The sequence below is a fragment of the Anoplopoma fimbria genome, chromosome 20, assembly GCF_027596085.1.
Source record: "Anoplopoma fimbria isolate UVic2021 breed Golden Eagle Sablefish chromosome 20, Afim_UVic_2022, whole genome shotgun sequence".
Lineage (NCBI taxonomy): Eukaryota > Metazoa > Chordata > Actinopteri > Perciformes > Anoplopomatidae > Anoplopoma > Anoplopoma fimbria.
This window is the reverse complement of record NC_072468.1, coordinates 15,222,323-15,245,405: the sequence shown is the minus strand read 5'-3', so window position 1 is coordinate 15,245,405 and position 23,083 is coordinate 15,222,323. Positions and strand designations below refer to the sequence as shown.

General features: G+C 41.2%; 2 protein-coding genes across 2 annotated transcripts; one reads left to right on the top strand and one right to left on the bottom strand.

Annotated features, from left to right (window-relative positions):
• Positions 1–106: 106 nt before the first annotated feature.
• On the top strand, positions 107–11,248 carry erp44 (endoplasmic reticulum protein 44). Its single transcript, XM_054621741.1, has 11 exons — positions 107–280; positions 2,706–2,778; positions 3,958–3,997; positions 4,331–4,446; positions 5,319–5,503; positions 5,678–5,793; positions 5,879–6,053; positions 6,296–6,407; positions 6,509–6,650; positions 8,886–8,988; positions 9,085–11,248. The coding sequence occupies exons 1-11, from the start codon at positions 221–223 to the stop codon at positions 9,193–9,195; spliced, it is 1,233 nt and encodes a 410-aa protein (XP_054477716.1). The 5' UTR covers positions 107–220; the 3' UTR covers positions 9,196–11,248.
• A 67-nt stretch (positions 11,249–11,315) lies between these two features.
• stx17 (syntaxin 17) lies at positions 11,316–21,154 on the bottom strand. The gene is made up of 7 exons (XM_054621742.1): positions 20,987–21,154; positions 20,051–20,259; positions 19,881–19,946; positions 17,668–17,994; positions 16,854–16,904; positions 14,229–14,315; positions 11,316–12,386 (listed from the first exon to the last, which is right to left on the bottom strand). Exons 2-7 carry the CDS (start codon positions 20,171–20,173, stop codon positions 12,144–12,146), a joined length of 897 nt encoding a protein of 298 aa, XP_054477717.1. The 5' UTR covers positions 20,174–20,259; positions 20,987–21,154; the 3' UTR covers positions 11,316–12,143.
• Positions 21,155–23,083: the final 1,929 nt, after the last annotated feature.

Sequence of the window (23,083 nt, the reverse complement as noted above, 5' to 3'; positions counted from 1 at the left end):
CCGCCATGATTGTAGTTCGGCCCCTCAGCCAGGTCAGCCTTTCCCCCTGCTCCGAAAACTACATCACCCACAAAGCCACGCGAGAATACCAGGAAGTGTCCTCGCGTTTCCGTGGTCACCGTGAGATCTGCTCGCCGTCGGTTTCCTGCTACAGTCCAGAGCGGCGTCGAGACGAGCTGGGAAGATTCAACACCACCACCTCCAATATCCCCACTGTACAATGAAACTGCTAGCCGTACCTCCCTGTCTCGATATCCGCTTCGTCACAGTCGTGCTGCTGGTAAGAAAACGTAGCTCAGCCCTGGAGCGTGCGTTGACTGCGGCTAGGAGCGCATGCTAACGTGGAGCTAGCTCAGGACTGCCTGTTAGCATAGCTAGCTGCTAGCTAAGCGATGAGCCTCTTCTGGCATGTGACGGGACTTTTGAAGTGGCTAAGGCGGCTGCAGGTGATGCTATGTATCAGGTTGACTTAGGAGGCCTGTTGAGTGGGTTTAACCAAACGGCTCCATTAACTAATTAAGTTATGCAGCTGCAATGTCAACTTAGCCGGTCGGTAGCTGTAGTTACAAGCCAATATCCCTATATATATAACGCTATATATATATAACATACTGTACAATCCAATCACAAGACATGGGCGTATGTTGGACTCTTAATAACTTTGTTGAGGAGAAGTGAAGCCTCGAGCTAGCCTTAGCTGGTCCCACGTATTGACAGCAGGGAGATGGTTGCTAAAGGCTAGCATGGTTAGTTTATGAGTTGTGTTTATTGCATTGCGTTGGCCTGTGGTGGTGAATCAGGCTTTATATGTGTTATCTGTTCGGATGCACACGTTTACTGTCTGACTGTCAAGGACTGTACTTCTCTCTGAATGCTGCTCGCCGGTTGGAGAGTTCCTCTGTTGTGGCTCATTCTTATTGGCTGACAACCCGGAACTAGACACAGTGAGGCTGTTCCGCTCTGGCGAGAATGTTGGGCCTGAAATGAAAACTTAAAACTTCTCTCCGAGTTGCAGAGAAGTGTCTTCGTCGGTCTGACCACAGCAACTGTTGCATTTCGTGTCAGCACGCAGCCTATATGTTTAAAAGACACAGTCATTGTTTTTAAAACGTTGATACTGATTAACTTACAGAAGGAAACCAGGAAATATTTTCTATAATGCTGAAATTGTATCTATTAAATGATTAGTCGATCAACAGAAATATAAGCATCAACTATTTTGATAATTGAGTCATTGCAGACACACATACATGCTAAACAGTCACTGGTCACATCTTCTCAATGTGAAGATATGCTGCGGCTCTTTGTATCTATATCTATCTTTTGTTTTTTTTAAGATGTCACAGATGGCCCTGACAAATATGTTGGGCCTTTTTTTCCCTTTCTTTTTTTTTCTATTTTGACATTTCGAAGACTAGATTATTAATCATTGAATCTCAGACATAATTGACAAAAGAAATCGAAATTAACCCTCATTTTACATGAGGAAACACTAACTCTAACAACACTAAACCAAGGGAAGGACAGTAACCGTTAAACTCCGGCTATTGGTTTATGTGTGTCAAAAGTTCAGTTACATGTTTAGGGTAATCCAACAAAGAATGTAATACTGCAAGTTCTGGTTATTTTACTGTTAGAAAAGTTGCTGCCTGTCCTCAAATCCGTATTGATATTTGTGTTTGTCACAGCCTCAAGGAAGAGGACCAACGTCATATATCCTGTTTGAAGAGGATCTTTAGTTAGCATAGATCAAACGGCAGATAAAGATATAGTACAGGCATACATTTAAAGCATTTCAATTTTGTAGAAGTCTTTACTACAGTGGCTAAAGTTAAATAGGTTCATTGGGTGTCATGATAATGCAGAAACATATGGGATTGCACTTTTGCCTCCATTATATTATTTATTAAAATACTAAAAGTTTTGATAGTATAGTTTTCTTTTGGGCTTCTTTCATGATGTTGGCATTGTTAAACATAGGCCCTTTAAAAAAAAAACCTTTATTCAGGATACAAATGCCTTTTTTATTTGCATCTCTGTGTTCTAATTTGGCAGTCAGCATCTCAACAACATTGTTGTTCTTTCCCTCATTTCACCCTTGAGTGAATGTCATTTTAGCCCCTAAAATTTCTCTGTGGTGATCTCTTTCATACGGAAATATTTATATAAATTTGCTATCAGAGATGTTATTCAAAAATCCCCTGTTTTTACAATATACTTTCACCGTAGTCTTTTTTTTTTTTTTTTTTTTGTTGAGGGATGTACATAAAAGAAAAAATGACGTCTGTAGGATTAGTTTCCTAACAAAATAAGTGTAATTCTACTGAGCTCATGTTCTCTAACAGGCAAGTTGTCAGAGAAAATGTGTAAACAAATCAATGGTTAATTTGTTGGTACTAGCTTACATAAGCAAACTTCCTATTTTGTTTAATAGGAAGATGATTCAATTCAATTTTTCATGTTTGTACATTTTTAAGCATATATTTTTAAATGTGTGCACAATATGACCAGCGATCTCAACTTAAAGGGTTAAAAGGTAATTTTTTTATTTCATCTCGACTTAAACGTTTTTGTAGTCGGTGAATTTTTAGTTGGGAATCAACTGTCTTCAGAACATTTTCTCCCCTCAACCACACAGTTGTCTTAACCAGCATGCATGTGTTTGTATGTCTTAATTGCTGGTCTTTCTCTTCCTGTTTCTGTAGGTGATGGGCCTTTCTACTCCCGGGCAAGCAGAAATAACCAGTCTGGATTCAGGCAACATTGATGACGTCCTAAGTAAGTGATCCCACTTTCAAAAGTGTCCTAAATGAATAGTTTGACCTTTGAGAAAATATGCCCATTTACTTTCTTGGTGAGCATTGGATGATCTCTCATGTCTGTTTATTCAGTATGAAGCTATAGCCAACAGCTCTTTGACTAAAGCTTTGTTTATACTCACGCTTGGTGCCGCAGCATGCGCCTCCGCAGAGTATCTACGGATACGCTTATACTCTATGTGCTGTGCGCTGCGTTATTCTCTCGAAATGTCAGAGGGCCTACAACCAAAATCTACTGTGAAGAATTAAAAAAGACAACAAGTGTAACCCATAGATACACCCAGAGACTGTAGGTGTAACTGGCAAAAAGCCATAAACTGACTTCCACAATGTCGAGGAGGGATTATAATTATCTGTAAACTCATATTCATGGATTGCTTTATTGCCTTTATAAAAACCCTGTAAAGAAAGTAGTCAAGTATTACATGCATTATAAGAAAACAAAGGTTGAATATCCTGTAAACTATTTGATTTTGCTGGCAAAAATTAAACCCAAATGAAGATTTTTAAGACCATCTGTTTCTAAAGCATTTAAAAGCCAATTGGCCCTCTTGCTGTGGACACTTGCGAAGGTTCTCCGCCCCACACGCTGGCTGTGATAATGTCATTTTCTGGCGTGCGCGCCTTCTTCGCTATGGCAAGTGTATCAACTTAGCTTTAGCTTGCCATAAAGACAGGGAACAGGGAGAATCAGCTTATTCTCTTGTATGCTTTTCCCTTGTGTCTAGTTCTTGGCAAGGAAACAAAGGTTATTTCCCAAAGTGTCTATTCATTTAATACTCATTCATATCCACTATTTTTCTTCCCTTGTCTTCAAGAGGTATTCATTTTTCTAACTTTGTTTTGTCTGCCAAAGACGTCATGTTTTCAGTCCCCTTGGTTAGGCTGTAGGTCTCTGTAGGCAACAGGACAAGATTTTGGTATTGGATGCTATGTGGAGAGCAAAAGAGACTGATGGATGGCACCATTTAAACCTTTTTAAACCTCCTGTTTATTTTATTTTTTTCATCGACAGAAAGCTAAGGGGTTTAAGATTGATTAGCCTAATCACCATAATAAGTTTTACAAAAAAAATATACATTTAAGAGTGTATTTAGTAACGTACAGAGGCTTATATTTGGTTCCTGTTTCCTTGCAGATAATGCTGGGGTGGCATTAGTCAATTTTTACGCCGACTGGTAAGTGTGTCTTTTCTCTCTCTCCCACCGTCATTATATGTCATGGATGTTCAAATGACTTTTGCTCATGATGATGACTTCTCCTTTGAATTCCACATGGTATAATTAGATTACTGTCATCGGCAGTAGAGATTTTGTTGATTTACTGCATAGTGTGTCCGTTTTATTCTCTTTTGGTCTAATTCATTGATGGACTGTCAAAGGCAAAAATCATTTGCAACATAGTCAAATACGGCAACATTAAGTCCTATGGATCTGAAAAAATCTATATAATTTACTTTCAAATGATGGAAATTGTGTTGGCCTCACTCCACTTCTCCTGCCCCGCTACAGGTGCAGGTTCAGTCAGATGCTCCATCCAATTTTTGAGGAGGCATCGAACATAGCGAGGGAGGAGTTCCCTGAAACCAAGCAGGTGGTGTTTGCCCGTGTCGACTGTGACCAACATTGTGAGTGTTAATTACATTTTTATTCATTTATAATGTTCTTAAAAATTGTCAAGAGAAGTGCCAGACAACGTACAGATGCAATTAACATTTAAACATGTAACACTCATTGATAAAAAAAAAAATTTCTGTAACCTATAACATGAAAATAATGACAAAATGCGCTACACGTTAACAAAGCCATACCATTTATTCATTTGATGAAAAGCCAAGTATTTATTTTATAACAATGTGAAACAAAGACAAATGAACTGATTTAAGTGATTTTGAACCTTTTTATCTGAATTTTTAAAAATAATTTCTTACTAAGATGATTAATATGTAGTCCATATTATGATTAGAATTATTAGTAATGTATGGGTCCTGGTTTTTGGTTGTTTATGGGGAACAAACATACACATTGCACACACACTATATTTGATGCATATATGTACACATAGATACCCTGGACACCAAAGCACTGAAACATAAACCGCCAGCCTCAGCCTTTTGAGATAAAGCAAATTAAAGAGAATTATTGATGACCTGCAAACTGTTTGAAGACTAATGACAAAACTGCTGCTTCCTGTGAAGACGGGAGGCTTAGAGACACCCCGCAGGGAGATTGACACCTGCCACACGCGCACACATACACACACGCTCTCATTCAGTGTGTGTAGAGAGAGTATTTACTCTTGGCAGGGGGCAGCTTTCATGTACGAGATCAGAGCCCAGAGCTGACTGAAGGCAGTGTTTTCAGACTGAGGTTTAACTGCCGTCTCTGTCACTGCTCCGCTCCTCATCCACCCATCCCCATGTGTTTTTACTCAGCTTCCTCCTCTACATCAATTGATTAGTCCTTCTTGACTTAACTTCTCCCCTGCCTCGCTGTGTAGCGGACATAGCCCAGCGGTACCGCATCACCAAGTATCCAACATTGAAGTTGTTCCGCAATGGGATGATGATGAAGAGGGAGTACAGGGGTCAGAGGTCGGTGGCGGCCATCGCTGAGTTCATCCGCCAGCAGCAGGTCGACCCAGTGAAAGAGCTAGGCTCAATGGAGGAGGTCAATACTCTGGATGTGAGTGGCAAACACACTCTCACACACACTCACACACACACACACACACACACACACACACACACACACACACACACACACACACACACACACCGTGTCTACAAATTTCCACATTCATAATAACAATAATAATATATTTTCTTTTCACCTTTTTATGACTATCCTATTCAACAGAGGAGCAAGAGAAACATCATAGCTTACTTCGAGAAAAGGGACTCAGATAGCTACCACACTTATGAGAAAGTTGCCAACATCCTTCGTGATGACTGCACGTTCTTGGCTGCCTTTGGGTGAGATCATCTTTCTATTAGGCTTTGATTTAATTCTTCAATTTCTATTTATCTTTAAATTTTCTGATCTGTTGTACTCTTATAGAGCCGTATCTGAGACCGAGCGCTTCAGTGGAGACAATATAATCTACAAGCCTGTAGGGGAGAGCGCCCCTGACATGGTCTACCTCGGCTCACTCGGCAATTTTGACCTGACCTACGCTTGGGCCCAGGACAAGTGTGTGCCTCTGGTCAGGGAGATCACCTTTGAGAATGGAGAGGTTTGTAACTTGCTTTTTTAAATAGAGCATTGTCTGCTTGACCTTTTCTTTTTTTATCTGATATTAGGTGTGTAAATTTGGATATCTAGATGTACATAAGGATTATACACACAAAAAAACAGCCTGGAGGGTATTTATGGAGTCCGTGTGGGTAGTCCATCTGCTGAGCCATGGAAAGTCCCTGACTCCATCTGTCTTTGACACTTTGTGTGTGTGTGTTTTTTTTCATTTGTGTTTTCCAGGAGCTGACTGAAGAAGGAATCCCTTTCCTCATCTTATTCCACGTTAAAGAAGACGCAGAGAGTTTAGAGAAGTTCCGGCATGAAGTGGCTCGCCAGCTCATCAGTGAGAAAGGTGAGGCTGTCTGTGTGTGGCATTTTGTTCATATCATTCTCCGGAGCCAAACAGCCTTGTGTACAGAAGTGGTGCTCATGACATTTGTGTCTCCTCTTCAGGGTCTATAAACTTCCTGCACGCCGACTGCGAGAAGTTCCGGCATCCTCTGCTCCATATACAGAAAACTCCTGCTGACTGTCCCGTCATTGCTATAGACTCATTCAGACACATGTATGTCTATCCCGACTTTAAAGACCTCAAGTGAGTACCACCTTTCACTTTCTCTTTAAAATGAACTGATTGTGTGCAGCATTATAGTCCTTAAATATGCACAATATTATCACTGTCTGATAAATTATTTAATTGTGTTGTCATTTCAAACAATAACAACACATTTTAGTAGTTTGCATCTCCCTTTAAACATTTAGAAAATGTTTTTTCAAAATAGGGTCTGGTGATTTTTTTTTTCATGGAAAAATAAATTGCCAAATATAGGCGAAAAATTAACACAAATGCAGCTGTAATTAACAAATGAATCACCCACATGTCAAAATTAGTCTGATGTATTCAGCAATCTTTTGGACATTTTTGAGCAGGTATTGCCTGATACTAATACCGTATATGAAAATGTTCATAACGAGATCTTCCTAAATTAATCCCATTACATTTCATTCATTACACATACAAAGACACACACACACACACACACACACACACACACACACACACAAACCATAATCCACTGTGCACTCAACAACAGAGAAATGTCACACCTCCTAAAATCTGTCCTTTATGAATGGGCCAGGACACCGGAGCTAATGTGACATGATTTGGCACGTGCAATAAGTGCTAAACTAATCCAGTCTAATCTAATTTAATCTTATTTATTCTGCCCCCCACCACTCGGCCTCCCCGAGTCCCCAATCAGAGTTTGATCAGATAGACAGAAGCCCCGAGGACTGACCAGCCCTCCACAACCTAATTACATCACATCAACCCTGCATGTGGCACACAGCTTGTAATTGCATTAGCACAGTGTATGTTTTATATATATATATATATATATATACACATACATATATGTGGGTGTTTGCGTGTGTGTCTGCATGCTGCTCTGACACTCGTGGTTATCTGTGACTGGGGACCTGCTCTGCCTCTGTGATATGACAGCAGCTCATGACCTGTCGTTAATAAGCACACTTCACAGGACAGCGTTGATATGGATTAATGCTGCTTCATGACACGTCCGCAGGGGCTGAAGTCCTCTGCTGCTGCCACAAGCCGATTTGTCTCATATCAACTTTATTGCTGAACTTTGTGTGTTGGAATGCCTTCGTCAAACAGACTGGCTTTTAAAAGGCACATATGAGATTTTCTTGTAAGCATAATTTTCTTGTGCTAATGAAATTCATGAGCGGTCCAGCCCTGCTGTACGAGTCATGTACAGAATCTCTTCATAAGGGGGAAAAGCAATAACACCTAAGAATCCTAATGCCTCAGTCTGAATGAATTTGGATTTTCAAGTGTGTTACGAAAATCTACTCGCATAAAGATAGATAACTTAAATGAGCTTAATATTCACGTCGCACTGTCATCATCATGGCTTTTATTTATTTATTTGATTTTATTGGTATAATTTGGCATACATACATCTTAGTAGTAGTAGGACAATTCTGGTGCTCACAGCTGCCTAGAGATCTACATAGAGGTGGCCGTCCAGGTTAACATTCTCCATTAGAACACCTGACACCATCCTCTCACCATGACATGCTATCGTCCATCTCCCTCACTGTCACATCCTTTTTACCTTACGGACCAACTTCAGAAGGCAGAGTAGGTTGTCCGTTAATTGCGGTTTTGGTGATTAGTACCTTGGCTCCTCCTGACTGGCAAGATACTTAAAAGGACAGTTCACCCACGAATCAAAAAGACATATTTTTCTTCCTCTTACCTGACGTTCTATTTATCGATGTAGATTGGTTTAGTGTGAGATGCCGAGACATCGACCTTGGAGATGTTCGCTCTCCTTTAGACATAATGGAATTATACGGCACTTGGCCTGTGGTGCCAAAAAAGTAGATTTTAATAATTCTACGGCAGAAGTCATGACCTGTTTACTCAAGATAATCCACAGACCTTGTTGTGCTGAGTTTCATGTAGGATCTATTTTCTTTCAACCAGACTACACCCGCCAACTGTATCGCAGCAGCGAAGAAAGCGTGCATCTACACTTGACTGCTAGCTCACCTAGCATTTCTAAGCTAGCTAACATTACAGCTCAGCCGAGGAGGATGACATTAATGTTTACATCTCGCGCTGCCACAAGCCACTTGTCCATGAGTAGATGCACGCTTCCTTCTGCGGGGTGATACAGTTTGCGGGTGTAGTTTGGTAGAAATACAATAGTTTCTGGATGAAACTGCTCATAGATCAAATATGCTAATGAACAAGCAGCATAAACAAGCACCTGTGTTTCTGTGGGTTTTTTTTTTCTAGTATCCCTGGCAAGCTGAGACAGTTTGTGCTGGACCTTCACTCTGGAAAGCTACACCGAGAGTTTCACCATGGTCCTGATCCCACGGACAGTACGCCAGGACAGGTCAGACAGCAGCGTCAGCACACACTAGTATGGAGCCACTGAAGGTTGTTTTTGCTTTGTCATGTGAACACCGTTTGGTCTGACTTTAACCCTCAGGAGGAGACGGGAGGGGAAGTGGCCAGCAGCCCTCCAGAGAGCTCGTTCCAGAAGCTGGCGCCCAGTGAGACTCGCTACACCATCCTCAGCCGGGACCGCGACGAGCTGTGACCTCAACAGCCTTCCAGTGATCCTGTGACTCAATGCCATGCCCCAGGGTCAGGGAGGGGGTTAGGGTTGGGACAGGCCGCGGGACAGAACAGCAACACCCAACACCCTTACTGAAGAGAGAGATAAAGAGAAGAGGAGGAGAATGTAGAGGAAGAATGAGGAGGAAAAAAAACAACAGGAGGAGTTCAGTCCACGACACAACCATGTTGGAAAAACCTATATTTTCATAACTCTTTCACGTACAGTTTTTATTTCGGATCAAAAGGAAGGGGGGTAAAGAAGAAAACGCGTGTGGGCAGGTGTTAGGGGCATTAGGACATCAAAAGAAGTGTTTTTACATTTATTTTTTGGAGCTTGTAAATATGTTTGTGCTACATGGGAGTCTCATTGTTGGTCTAAATTAAATGCAGAGTTTTCTTTATTTTATTTCTTTCTTTTACATCACCCGGCTTTTTGTAGAGAAAAATAACAGCGCAGTTCCCTCACTCCAGTTGTCAGGTTCTTATCTGTGGGTAGTCCAGTTCAGCCTGTCTGATAGGAGAAGTTTGTTGTTTAGTCTCACTGACCTCATGGCTGCATCTCAATATGACCAACTGTAGTCTAATTCATTTGTACATTTGTAACTTATAACAATATACCTGTTTGAAGTAGCTTTATCTCCATATCTTCTCCAAACACATTCTGAAGGAACAGAAAAATACAATTTTAAATGCTTGGAAAGGGTCACATGATTTCAAACCATGGCTTGACAGAGAAGATAAAGAGACAGAGCTACTCCAGCCTATTGAGATGCACCCCTTCTCTCTCTGGTACTAAATGGTTATAGATTATGATGTCTCTTACAGTGCTTATAAAAAGTATTGCCCCCTCAGACCTTTTTATGCGTCACTGTTTTACAACACTGAATCACAGTGGATGTAATTAGGATTTTATTTTTCTCAAAAATCAACAAATATTACTGTAATGTCAAAGCGAATGAGACGTTTTGCCATGATACTAAATTCTGTGTTTAGTACGAGCCTGAAGCGGCTAAACACCAAAAACGCATCATCCCTATCATGAAGCCTGGTGGTGGCAGCATCATGCTGGGTGGAGGCTTCTCTGAAGCCGGCCCTGGGCGGCCTGTGACTGTAGAAAGTTAGATTTATGCAGCAAAGTACAGAGAAATCCTGGTGAAAACGTACAGCTATAGATTTATATCTACAACCCCAAATCTACACAGGATCAAAAAGAAGAATGTGAAATAATTAGTTTCCAGTTGTGTAAAACTGTTACAGGCCTATTGAAGTATACCTAAGGCTGTAACTGTTGCCAAAGGTGCCTATTTTAAGTATTGTCTTGAAGGACATGAAGTCTTGTGCAATCGGGTTTTGTTTTTTTGTGCCCAAGAAATCTGAACGACTTACTTTTCTGTTCAGTTGCTAAAATGCTGATTACCTCCACTACTGTAAAACATTAAAAGTCAAAGGGGGCTGGATACCTTTTTAAAGGCACAGTATTTGCCATAACACCTCTGAGTTGTGCTCCCAGAAATCAAATAGAGGAAAAAATGTTTTTGCAATGATGTACTTTAAAATGATTATGAATTTAAGAAATGGCTGTTGTTTTTGTTGTTACCTGTTGTCTAATGTGTCATCATGCTGGGGGAGAAAAAACTGCGTCCTTCCCAAAGCCGAGACAAGAGGGGAAAACCCATTCGATGAACGGTGGAAATTTACAGTCTGCCACTTTATACAACTTCTTTTAAAACTGGTTTTGTCTCTTTATATGTCTTTGAGGTTTTGGTACAAGTCCAGTTCCCTTAGATCCTCTGAGTGTGAAATAATCCAGATGCAGAAGCCAGATTAGGAGTGTGGGGAACCATTGCTACGGTTGTACTGTGCGTCCCTGCCCTTCCATAGAGGCCAACAGATGCCTGCATAGTGACATATCAGCCCACAAACAGGAGAGCAACAGGGGGGAGAGCGTGATGCCATTTCTTAACCAGTCATCTCAGAGGGGAAGAAGAGTAAAAATATGAAAAAGGTAAATTAAAAAACATTTTACAGGATACTGTGTTGTCTGATGCTTTGTATGTAAGTCTCTCTGAACTCTGTGATATTTATCAAATGAATGACATATTTGAAACGAAACATTTTATTTGACAGAAAACCAGCATCCCTATAATCAATACATGGCAGGTTGTTTCACTCCAGTCCCTGAAGTGATCTGGACAGTGGCACTTTGGCGCTTTATGTGCAGTTTTGCTCTCACACGTTGCAAAAGCAGGTCAGTATCTATAAACAGTATAATTTATGCAAACATTGAAGCATATCCACTTTAACACTTTAAATGAATGTAAAACCACATTTTTTTCCCTCCATATATCATTGTAATCATCAGTAGTGCAGCTGTTCACATTGTGACATTATTTTCTGCACAAAGGAATATTGAGGCATGATGACAATCACTGATGAAAAAGAATAATATGAAATATAAATGCTAGCTTGAGGAATAAACGGTGTCCTTATAAAAGGCATGATTTATGCTTGATACATCCGTAAGCGTAGCGAGTGTGGCAACATCCTTGCGGAAATGATAACCGAGGCTTTAGTGATGCCATTTGTACGAATGGTTGAGGTGTTAAATGAACTTAATTTATTTGATGACAGAGATTTATTTTAGTTAAGAGATGTGATGTCATACTGACACAGCGGAACTCTAAAATATGTAGTGAAAACAACTGAAAAAAGTCAGTTGTGTGTATAAACTGAGTCGGATGTCCTCACAGACAAACCATTCACACCCGAACATCAAGCTGTTATTGCAGAATTCTTTTACATGTTGACAGCAGAGCCTGGTGACATTTTATGTTGAGTCTCTTTAAGGCATCGCAACACCGCCTGAGTTCTAGTTTGTGCTTCTGATTGGTCAGGCAGAACTGGAGTCGCCGAACCAGAGCGCTTGGGTCATTTGTCCTTGTTTGACTCTGGTTCTGGTGGCGGTGCCGTCAGTTGTTTCATCTGTAGATCCACTCGCGCTTTGCGGTGTTTCTGGACCAGGTTGCCGCCTGCGAACCCAAGGGCCCCCCCTCCTAGAGCAGCAGCCACCCCTGCGACTTTGAACCCAGCCAGCAGACCGAGTGGGCCTCCTAACACACCACCCAGCAACGCCCCGGCAACCGGCAACACCATCAACTTGTAGCCAACCGCCTAGAGAGACGGGGAGAAGAGATATGTTCTAGTTTAATTTAACGTCCACATACACGTACCTTTTGAGGCATTAGCACTTTGTGGCTTCAAGCAAGTCTGCAATAGTTGGGACGTGTCGGTCCTTTCATGATCACACATCGACCCACAAACAAGCCTGCATGTGTAAATGTAAATCAACATTTCCATTTCTGCATCAAAGAGTTTTCATTATCTCCATTTAGGAGAAATCAGAGAGATGTGGCCTTTGTGTTATTTCGGCTGTTATCATCAGAGTGGAAGGTGCTCTTTGCTGATGACAATTAATGACACACACACACACACACACACACACACACACACACACACACACACACACACACACACACACACACACACACACACACACACACACACACACACACACACACACACACACACACGGGACACACACTTGATTAACACTTCACTATTAAATTAATCTAGTTCAAAAGCGAGCATTGCTTGTCCCCCCATCCCTGTGGCAGTTGAGGGAATTTTAATTTCATCTGAGCTGAGTTAAAAGGACTCTGGGCACAGGTTGTAGAGGATGTTAGAAGTGTGTGTGTGTGTGTGTGTGTGTGTGTGTGTGTGTGTGTGTGTGTGTGTGTGTGTGTGTGTGTGTGTGTGTGTGTGTGTGTGTGTGTGTGTGTGTGTGTGTGTGTGTGTGTGTGTGTGTGTGTGTGTGTGTGTGTGTGTGTGTGTGTATAATGCTGTTTGACCTGATGACAGATTATAAGCTTTCAAACACATTAAAACATCTGACACCCCTGTCATCTGCTTTATCTCTCCACACCCCTCCCCGTCTAATGTGCAGCCCACTACATCTACCAGAAACCTTACAGAGAGGGCAACATTTGTTCGCGCCACCAATTGGGTGAATTCAATTTAAAATAATAATTTCAAAGGAATATTTAATTATTTGTAGCATTTATTTCATAAATGTTGGGACTGAAGTTCAAACAGTTAAAGAGTTGTTGCAAAAAAGCTTTTCTCACTTACCTTTTATTGGTATCCAGCTATGCAATTTTGGTTTTATTGGCTTATATTGATATGTCATGCTGAAATTCCTGCTGCCTTCTAAAGACAATGCAGGTGAATGGAATGATGCCCACACCATTTCATTTAGGACGAAACCTAATGTTATTAAATTACATTACTTTAGCAGATGGTTTTATCCTAAGTTTTGGTTGGTTTTATTTCAGTGTGTATTGATGCTCATGGACACCGTGGACAGTTGGACGGTTAGAAAATGTCACAAACCTGGGTAGAAATCTGTTTGCACTTGTGTTTGTGTGTGCGTGTGTTGTAGATGAACAAAAACAGGTGATTCATTCTGAGTATTACAGACAAAAAGTTCAACATTTCAAGTACGTAATATGTGTGAAGGAGGGCACTGAGTTGTCCTTCGGAGTAACACTCAGAGTGTTGTGTACTGAATTGATTTTGGAAGGCCGAATGCTGCTCCTGAAAAACTATTAAACAGTCATTCAAACCCCTCCTTAATGCTACACACACACACACACACACACACACACACACACACACACAAACGCACAGGCCCTCTCTTGTCACCCCTCTCATTCTACCTCTCTATCACTCCTCCGCTCCTCTCGATCCCTCTCCTCTCTCTATTTCCTTAATTGCAGCTTTCCTCCCTATTCGAATGGATCAATAGGGACAAATGCTGTGGAATGGCTGGGAGGCAAAGTGCCATCGATCTCCCCATCTCCCAAACACTACACAAACACACACATACACACACATGCATCAGATCATCAGGACACACACAATCGCAAACGCACACACACACACATGGATACACACCTTCCCCAGGCTCCTGGTCCCCTCCTCCACGTTGGCAGCGGCTGTGTTGACGTTGTCCTCTATGCTGTCAATCTTCTCCTGCTGGGACTGATGCACACACACAAACACATATTAACACACACACTCCAGTGAGCACATTCACCTACAGATACACACACATGTGACAAAGAGCTACCACCTGTTGTGTATTAAGTTTTCTTTTATCTCTCCAAATTCTGCTCTCCAGCACAAGTTAACACAGGAAGGGCGTGAAGTGTGTGTGTGTGTGTGTGTGTGTGTGTGTGTGTGTGTGTGTGTGTGTGTGTGTGTGTGTGTGTGTGTGTGTGTGTGTGTGTGTGTGTGTGTGTGTGTGTGTGTGTGTGTGTGTGTGTGTGTGTGTACGTTGTAGGTTTATTCAAAGGAGATTTCACTGGGGGTGGGGTCATGTTGAGTGTGTGCGTGTGTGTGTGTGGTATTGTGTAGATCTCATGAAATATTCAGAGAGGCAGCTGTCTCTCTCCATGTGAGGGCTGGATGGACACAGTGACCAGACAACAACTAGAGCACTTTTCTGCTCCTCCTCCTCTTCCTCACCTTTTCTCCCTCTTTCACATCCTCGCTAAAAGTTATTCTACAGATTCAGCTTGGTTTGTCTTTACAAGCTCCCTGTTTCTTTGCAATGGTTTCAAAGACGTTAAACCGGTTCTGACTGAAATGGTTAGTTTAACCCCTCACTACTCAGATTCACCGATTAGATCTTCTTCTTCTCTCTCATTTTCTGTCCTGATTCTTTCTCCCTTAAAAGCATCAGTGTCACCAAGATGATAATCGAGCTGTAACTAACAATTATTTTCATTATTAATTCATCTGCTGATCATGTTCTTGATAAAACAGTGAAACATTCCCATTTTAATTTCCCTAAGTCCAAGGAGCCATCTTCACATGTTTTGTTTTCTTTGGCCTACAGACCAAACCTGGAGACATTCAGTTTGCTATTATATGAAACAGGACAAAGCAGTCAATTCCCCCGTTTGAGTCAAAAAAATGACTAAAGCAGGGAGCCCCCGTGGCTTGAGGGTGAGGAATGTCCCGTTTGGAGTTCGGTCAGGTACCTTTACTGCACCTCACCCTCCTTCGTTTCCTGTTATTATCTAATAAAGATATATCTAATAAAAAATTATAATAATAGAAAAAAGAAAGAAGATGACAATCACAACCTTTTCGGATTTATTTTCCTTCCAATAATGTGGTCACACATTTTGAATATGTTGGAAATTAAGAGAACATGTGAAAATTAAAGTATATTCTTGACTTCGAAAACACTAGATGGCAAAATGGTCTCATTCAAAGGTCCATTCTATGGCTCGAAAAAGGGTACATTTTAACACCTACAAATCCATGACAACTGGACATACTCACATCTCATGAGGAAAATTTTATAATTTGATTTTTATTTAAGCACCATTAAATTGACCCTGGCAAGAATCTATTAAGAATTTTTTATTTGTCAAATTATTTTATCTAATATTACCTCATGATCTCATGGACTTCTAATATGAAGTCTACAAACTGTCAAATTAAATAATTTTCCATGATGGAAGTTGGTGCTAAAATAATATTTTGATTAATTGATGTGTGCTTGTACGAATCTATTCCAGTTTTGGTAAAACTTTATTCATCTAGGAAAAAAAAAAATATATATATATATATGTTTTGCTTAATTGTTTTTGTTTTTATATTTTAATATCCTCTGTTTTGCAAGCTATAGTAATTTATTCCAATATATTGAAAGAATTAGGATTTCTTTCAAGCCTCTTATCAAATTGAATAAGCAATTGTAATTTATTACATTTTTAAGACTGTATTTGTCAGTTTTATACAGTACAACTGCAAGCTAAGCACATAACTGTGCGGTCCTAGAAGACACACAAAGAAAAAAAACATACAGGTAGGACACAGACACCGGAACAGCCACTAACATGACGCATGTACAGACACAACCACACACTCACATTCAGTATTTCCACTGTGGCTGAGAGCTGGAATATTACTCCCCTAACGGCGTCTTTCACCCTTGAGACACCACAACAACATGTCTATGCTCTTTCTGCCCCCCCACCCCTCCTCCCCCCGCGCCTCTGTCTGTTTTTTTGTTTTTTTACCCTAACTACATCTTCACTCTCTGTCTCTTTCTCTTTCACTGTTAATCTCTCTTTCGCTCGGCCTCCCTGCTTCCCTTTCTCTATCCCTCTGGATAGAGTGATAATCTGAGCCGTCTGTTCTCCACCTGCTCCGATGTATCCATTGTTCCCCACCTCTCCCCCTGTGGACAACCCGGTGTCCTCCCCCAAATCCTCCCTCTCACCATCGTCTACTTCTCAATCTCTCCTCCTGCCTTGGTGAAGGGCCTCTGGGGCCCCAGCGGTAGTCCTGAGCCGATCTGTGTAACCTCCTCTCAGAGGAGCTTTACCAGGCAACACAAGCACACACAGGTCAAATACGCACCACTTCCTAGAAACGCTATAGGCAAACTGCCTCTGCCACATTGTTTTTCTTTCACAGGGGTAGCTGTGCACACATGTAGATAGAGAAAACACGAATGTAACAGCCAGGAAGTACACAGTAGAGTTGTGTGTTCGTACTCACATGGACGAGCAGAGAGAACTCCGTCACCAAACCACTCAGTTCCTTCAGATCCTGAGAGAGAAAAAATCACCTCATTTATTTCGTTGTGATGCTTATCACACAAATCTACAGCTGCAGCACGTCCAAGCTGTCAGTGTCTTGGATTGACAGTCACATTAAGTAATGAACGTTAATATTCGTGTGTATTGTATGTATCACAGTAGAGCAAGTAAGAGGGGTCAGCGGCATTAGATTAGATGATCTTGTAATTACCATGAATAATCCACGTAACCATAGCAACGTTTAGTACAGCCAAAGGATGAAAACTACTTTCTTGTACTTTGTGTTTAGTGCTTTGGTTTTAGTTCAACCTTTTTCACAAAAAACCTTTTAAAATCTCACAGCAAGAAAAGCACAATTTTAGATAATGTGAATGATGGCTGAATTCCATTTAGCTGCTTTGGTTTCAGGGTTATTGTGCATGCTGGCTTACATAACTTTCAGTATTCTACAGCTGTTGTTTAAGAAACCCTTCTTTCTATGCATATCCTTTACCTATTTTTAAAAGGTGAAATATTTTCAATGGCAGCTATTAGTTACTATGACAAAGCCCAAATAGATAGAAAAAGTGTAAATAAAAAAACCAACCAACCAAACAAACACAGTTAAGAATCATCAATATTGCAAAATATCAGATTTGCTACTTTTAGTCAAGATTTCAGGGCATAGTTTTGCTGTTTACTACAGTTAAACATTTCATGATGCTTAAAGTTCTATTTGTTTGCATACCCAGAAAACACGCACACCTCAAACTCATGTATCAAAGCCCTCATACCTCTTCCAGGTTGTCCCAGGACTCAGCTGCACTCTCATCCGCGGGGATTTCTGGAAGATATAGCTGAATTTGCCTGCTAAACACTGGCTGCTCGCACATATTGTCATCAGCGTGGCAACTGCTGGACACACAGCTGGATGGCTGAGCGGCAGGTGGTGTTGCTGGCGCAGGCTGAGGCACGGGGTTAGAGTGCAAAAGCAGGAAGTCTCGTGCGGCGGCTGACGCCCGATCTCTGACTGGCCTGACAAGCGCTTCCAGAGCGTCAGCGTCTTCGGCACGAACCCGTGAGCACAGCTTCTCCATCTCTCTGACATTAGCTCTCAACTGCTGCAGTGAGACAGAAGAGAAGCAGTGGGATGTCTGAACATTTTCGGAGAGGGACAGAAAAAGAATGAATAAATATGTACCGTACTGGGAAGCTTGACTTGATTAAAGCACACTGACAGACCAGGGACAAGAAAACCTATGGTAACATCTAGCACTCACTGCAATAACACACAAGATACTGATGAGTCAAGACACACAAGTTAAAAAAGCCGTCCAAATAATATTCATTTATGCAACCACATCAAAATACAAGTAAACAATTCATACAGGAAGAAATAATATATAAATCATCCTTAACTATAAAATGAATAAACAATTCAAAACATAACTTTTAAATCTTCAGAAAATAATAATAGTTCTTGTTCATTTTGCCAGTTGCACCAGTTGGAAAGAAGTGCTCATGCTGAAAGGATCAGCATCCCAATAAACTGTTCAAGTGGTGGGAAATGCGTGTGCGTGTGTTAGGGTGTGGACTTAATAGGGTTCAGATATGAGGCGGGGGACCACAAGGCCCGTCATCCCACCGTGCCCCGAGGGTGACAGGAGGATTACACCCCAGCCATCAGGCCTCCAGGTCGCAGCCCGACCGGGGCTCAGGGGGTCAACACGCTGCCGATAACACATTCTGCTAATTACACAACATGAATAAACATACATGCATACACTCGTCCTTGTGTGCATAAAACTGAAAAACACACTAATTAACACAGAGACAGTCAGGGCAGACACCTGTCAGCCTGCAAATTAACCGTGAGTGTACGAGGCTCAAACACACGGACAGACCAACAAAACACATCCTCAGTAGTGGATATTCTATCTATCTATGCTATGGAATATAAGCACACATGCACACACATCTGAGGCAGAGTAGACTAACCCCTACTCTGGATTAACACCATGAAGACATGGTAAAGCACTCTGTGTGTGTCCCTGGAGTTTGCAGGGTAATGGTGAGAGGATGGGTTGTGCCTGTTTGGAGTTATTTCACCTTCTGAGACATGGTGGCTTCCAGGCAACAACATCCTCTGAGACATTTCACACCCACCATGTGAACAAGGCCGCAAATACTTACACACACACAAGGGATGGTCCATTTGAGGTTTGGAAACAGCTCTTTTCTTGCCCTGATTTTTAAGAGTGAATTTCTATACAGAAAGTAAATTTAGTTATTAACAACCGATTCAGTCTTTTTATGTATTTCATATGTATGTATATGTTTTTTCTGGCAAGCTAGTTCTATATTAACGGATTTGACTGATTTATTCTGTTGCCTTCAACCACATCTTGCCCTCCTCATCAAATCGAGTGGCTCAGTTGTCATGGCGATGGTTTTAGTTGTTATCATGTGACTTTAGAGGGGAGTTCTGTTCACATAATAAGAAGGGGTCATATGTGGGGGAACAGCAAGTACTTTGGAGCTTGTGTTGAGTGAGAATGTTGAGATGTTTTTTTTCAAACTGCTGTTTTTCTGATGATCCAAAACAAAGCAATATTTACTTTGATCATTATGGTGTGGCAGGGTTCTGTTTCTCTCGTCATGCATCAGTTCAAGAAGACTGTAAAACATTGGACAGTCCTCTCCTTAACTGGATAAAGACACCACTCTGTGTTTTGCCACTAGTTTTCACTTTAGATCTTCAAACTGGAAAACTGACCACCACAAATCAGGAAATGCCAAGTTTCTCCAGAACTGAGCTCCTAAGTTTCCAGACAATTTAAGACAAAAATGTACTATACAGTTGCAGGATCATGCTTGTTCAGGAATTCTGAGAGACATTGAGTCAAATCATCATCCAATCAATGCTGACTTTCACATGTCTACCAAGCTCTGACTTAATATAACACACAAACAAAGATGCTTTAGTTTACAGAGTGTTATCTTATACCTGAACAGTTCTGCTGGCATTGATATGTTCCAGATGAAGCCGGTCCCATTGCTGGCTTTGTTGGTACTGTGAAAATGAAGGAAAAACTATCTGTTATCCATCTGTGGACCGCTATTAAGAGTGTGGATGTGAGAGTGCGATCATGTGTCCGGCCAGATTTAAGCTGTCACCTTCAGTATGTTGTTGTGGTGTTTCTGCAGCCTCTCCAGGTCCGTGGGTAGAGCAACTTTAATGAACTTGTGGATCGGTGCCTCCAGGCGCCTCAGTGTCAGCTTGTTGCCTTCCTCTGCCATGTGTCCTGCTGCCTGCCCACAGCCAACACCTCTTTGTAACTTAGACACTGCACCTGCTCAGCTTTATCTCACTGCCCCCGCAGACACTGTAAAAACCAGCAGAGTATGATTTTAATAAATACGTAAATCAAATGAATAAACTATGTGACACATGCGAGTATGCCCACACATCTAAAATTGGCACCTCCTTAAGACTAATCCTTTCTTTCTTGCCAACATCCGTCAGTGAAAAGAGTAACTGAAGTATAACTTGCATGATACACTGACAGTATAAATTCAATGCAGAAACATAACTGGGGAACTGTAACTCACAACTGTCAATCAGTTTATTGAAAATAGTTGACAGATTTATCAATAATGGTAATAATAAAATATAATCTTTTGTTGCAACCATAGACCACAAAACACTGTGTCATGTAAATGTTTATAATAGTGATTTATGATAAACCTGCTGTTTAGTCAGTGAGGGTTAATTGATGTATATTAGAAGCTGATACCAATATCTACTAAGCTTTTCAGGCAATCTTTTCCTAAGGTTATTGTGAACCCCACTATATTGTTCTGTTGTTGATGTCACAAGTAGGAAACAGGTAACTTAAGTGTGAGATAACTGGAAATATTTCCTCAGGTTTTCTTTTTAACACCTGGTTTGAAACTTTCACACATACAGTTTGGCAACAGCTGGCAACGTTATGTTAAAGCCTTATTACATTTAGCTAACACACTGATTGAGCCAGACAAGCTTGAAACACCAGTCTGACGACGACTGTCAGCCAGATAAACGAATCTGAAAGTGCATACGGCGACACTTACCACTGAAAATATCACTCGAGGATGTAATTTATATTCCTAAAAGACTGTTATGATCCTCTATGTTGTTGATTCAATTATCGATGTGCCACATTTGCAAATTTTCCGCAATGATTTCGTGTTTTTCTGACACATTTGTTGTTTGTAAACAACTCTCTTCCCAGTGCGTCTACGAATAGGTTCCGACCTCAACCAGCACCCACAGCACATTGTGTTCCTCCTCACTGTTCTCCGTGACTGTCCCACCTACAACAAGTCGGTGAATTATTGCCGAAATAAAGAAAGTGTGTATTCTCTTATTGATTATATTTGATCGTGTTGTTTTGAATTAGGAAGGTGCAGCATTTTAAATAAATAAATCGAGGTCTGGAATCACTATAAACTCCTTGGACAGTGTTCTACATCATAATTACAACATTTTCATCATAATGAAGGGAGTTTAAGTTACAGGGGGAAAAAAAGAAAGTTTCTTAGACAAAATTCCCCAGATCCTGGCTACAGCTATGCTGTGGGGTAAAAGGTAGTTCTTTAAATGACTGTAGGGTTACTATGTGTGGCAACATAAATTATAATGTGTGACCTTCAAAATGTGACACAATTACTCATGACAATCAGAGTCACATTTCAAAATTCACATTTATATCATAAAGTCCATTCAGATCACAGCTCCAGACCCAACATCACTGAATAACACAGATCTGTTGTAATTAACGGATAAAGGTTACAGGACAGTGATGGGTGATTTTATTTCATTTTAAGTATTAGCAAAAGTTTTTTATTGATTGCCATTTCCATTTAGCTTTTCACAGTTGATAGCACCAATCCTGTGGAAATAAACATTAAGTGTGATGTTTTTGTCTGTGTTCTGTTTGGGAGAAAGACGGAGAGAGAGAATTGGGGTTCCCCCTCCACTGTTCTGAGATCAGCCTTTTTGAGTGGGTCTATTGCATGTTTCCACTGCTCTTCTCCGGTACCTTTTACCTTTGACATTTAAGCCAACCCCCCACACACTCTTCCCTCAGCGGTTGCTCCATGCAAGGGGCCACAGTAAAAACCCACAGTACCCATCTACAGGGGATTTCCCTGGTGTCATACACAGGTTGTGCATGCGTGTGTTCGTGTATTTGTGTGTCTGTCTGTCCACTTCCAGGGGACTCCCAGAGTCACAGACTGAGGGGAAAGAACAATGCTGACAGTGAAAGTCTAAATAGCACATCATCAAAAATGTTTTGATACATGTGTTTGCCCTTGTGTGTGGGTGTCAGTGTGTGTGTGTGTGTGTGTGTGTGTGTGTGTGTGTGTGTGTGTGTGTGTGTGTGTGTGTGTGTGTCTGTGAGGCTCAGGAGGACTCAGGTGCCATTCGTTTCAGTCTAATCCAGGAAGTTTGACAGCAGGAGAGAAGGCCAGCAGGGAGCTCCGTTCACTTCTTACCTCCTGCATCTTACTGTTTTTGTGATCGGCACATCCTGATGGCTCAGTGGATATGGACCTTTTTCACAGCGGACATCTTGACTTGCAGGAAAAGCACAGGTGTTACTAACATTAAAGGTGCCTTTGCTTTATTCAAGTGTTCCATCGAGCCGTGACAGTGTGACAGTGAGCCAGCATGCACAAAACCAGGACCCTGTAACTGAAGCACCTAAATGGAATTCAGTCGTCATTCATATTATTGTTTACACCACATATCCTCTATGAAAAGGACCCATTCAGATCACAACCTACTGTATGTTTTTATAAACCTGCAGGTCTCTTTTCACATGAACACATTTTGATATCATCAGTCGTAAAGGGGTCATTTTACATTTCTAAATGGATTAGGATAAAAGTTGCATTTGTGTGTGCATGTGCATATGTATTTGTGTGTGTGTGTGTGTGTGTGTGTGTGTGTGTGTATGTTCTAATGGGACCTCTAATTAAGACTCTGGGGGTATCTGCTATCTGTCAGAACTGATCGATTGGCCACAAGACTGACAGCTCACTGTGTGTATGTGTTTCTGTGTGCTCACTTGCAAGCTTGAGCGTGTGTTTCAAGCTTCAAGCAAAGCTCTCGGCTTCGTGCTTGTGTTTATTTACTTGTCACTCAGAGATGTCGCCATCGTA

Excerpts from the sequence above, each read along its gene's own strand:
- erp44 (XM_054621741.1), top strand. The coding sequence starts at position 221 with ATGAAACTGCTAGCCGTACCTCCCTGTCTCGATATCCGCTTCGTCACA. Across the intron at positions 5,504-5,677 it reads AGGAGGTCAATACTCTGGAT|AGGAGCAAGAGAAACATCAT; the intron begins GTGAGTGGCAAA and ends CCTATTCAACAG. Across the intron at positions 8,989-9,084 it reads CGGACAGTACGCCAGGACAG|GAGGAGACGGGAGGGGAAGT; the intron begins GTCAGACAGCAG and ends TTTAACCCTCAG.
- stx17 (XM_054621742.1), bottom strand. The coding sequence starts at position 20,173 with ATGGCAGAGGAAGGCAACAAGCTGACACTGAGGCGCCTGGAGGCACCG. Across the intron at positions 14,316-16,853 it reads AGTTCTCTCTGCTCGTCCAT|TCCCAGCAGGAGAAGATTGA; the intron begins GTGAGTACGAAC and ends TGTGTGCATCAG. Across the intron at positions 12,387-14,228 it reads GGACCAGGAGCCTGGGGAAG|GCGGTTGGCTACAAGTTGAT; the intron begins GTGTGTATCCAT and ends CCGTCTCTCTAG.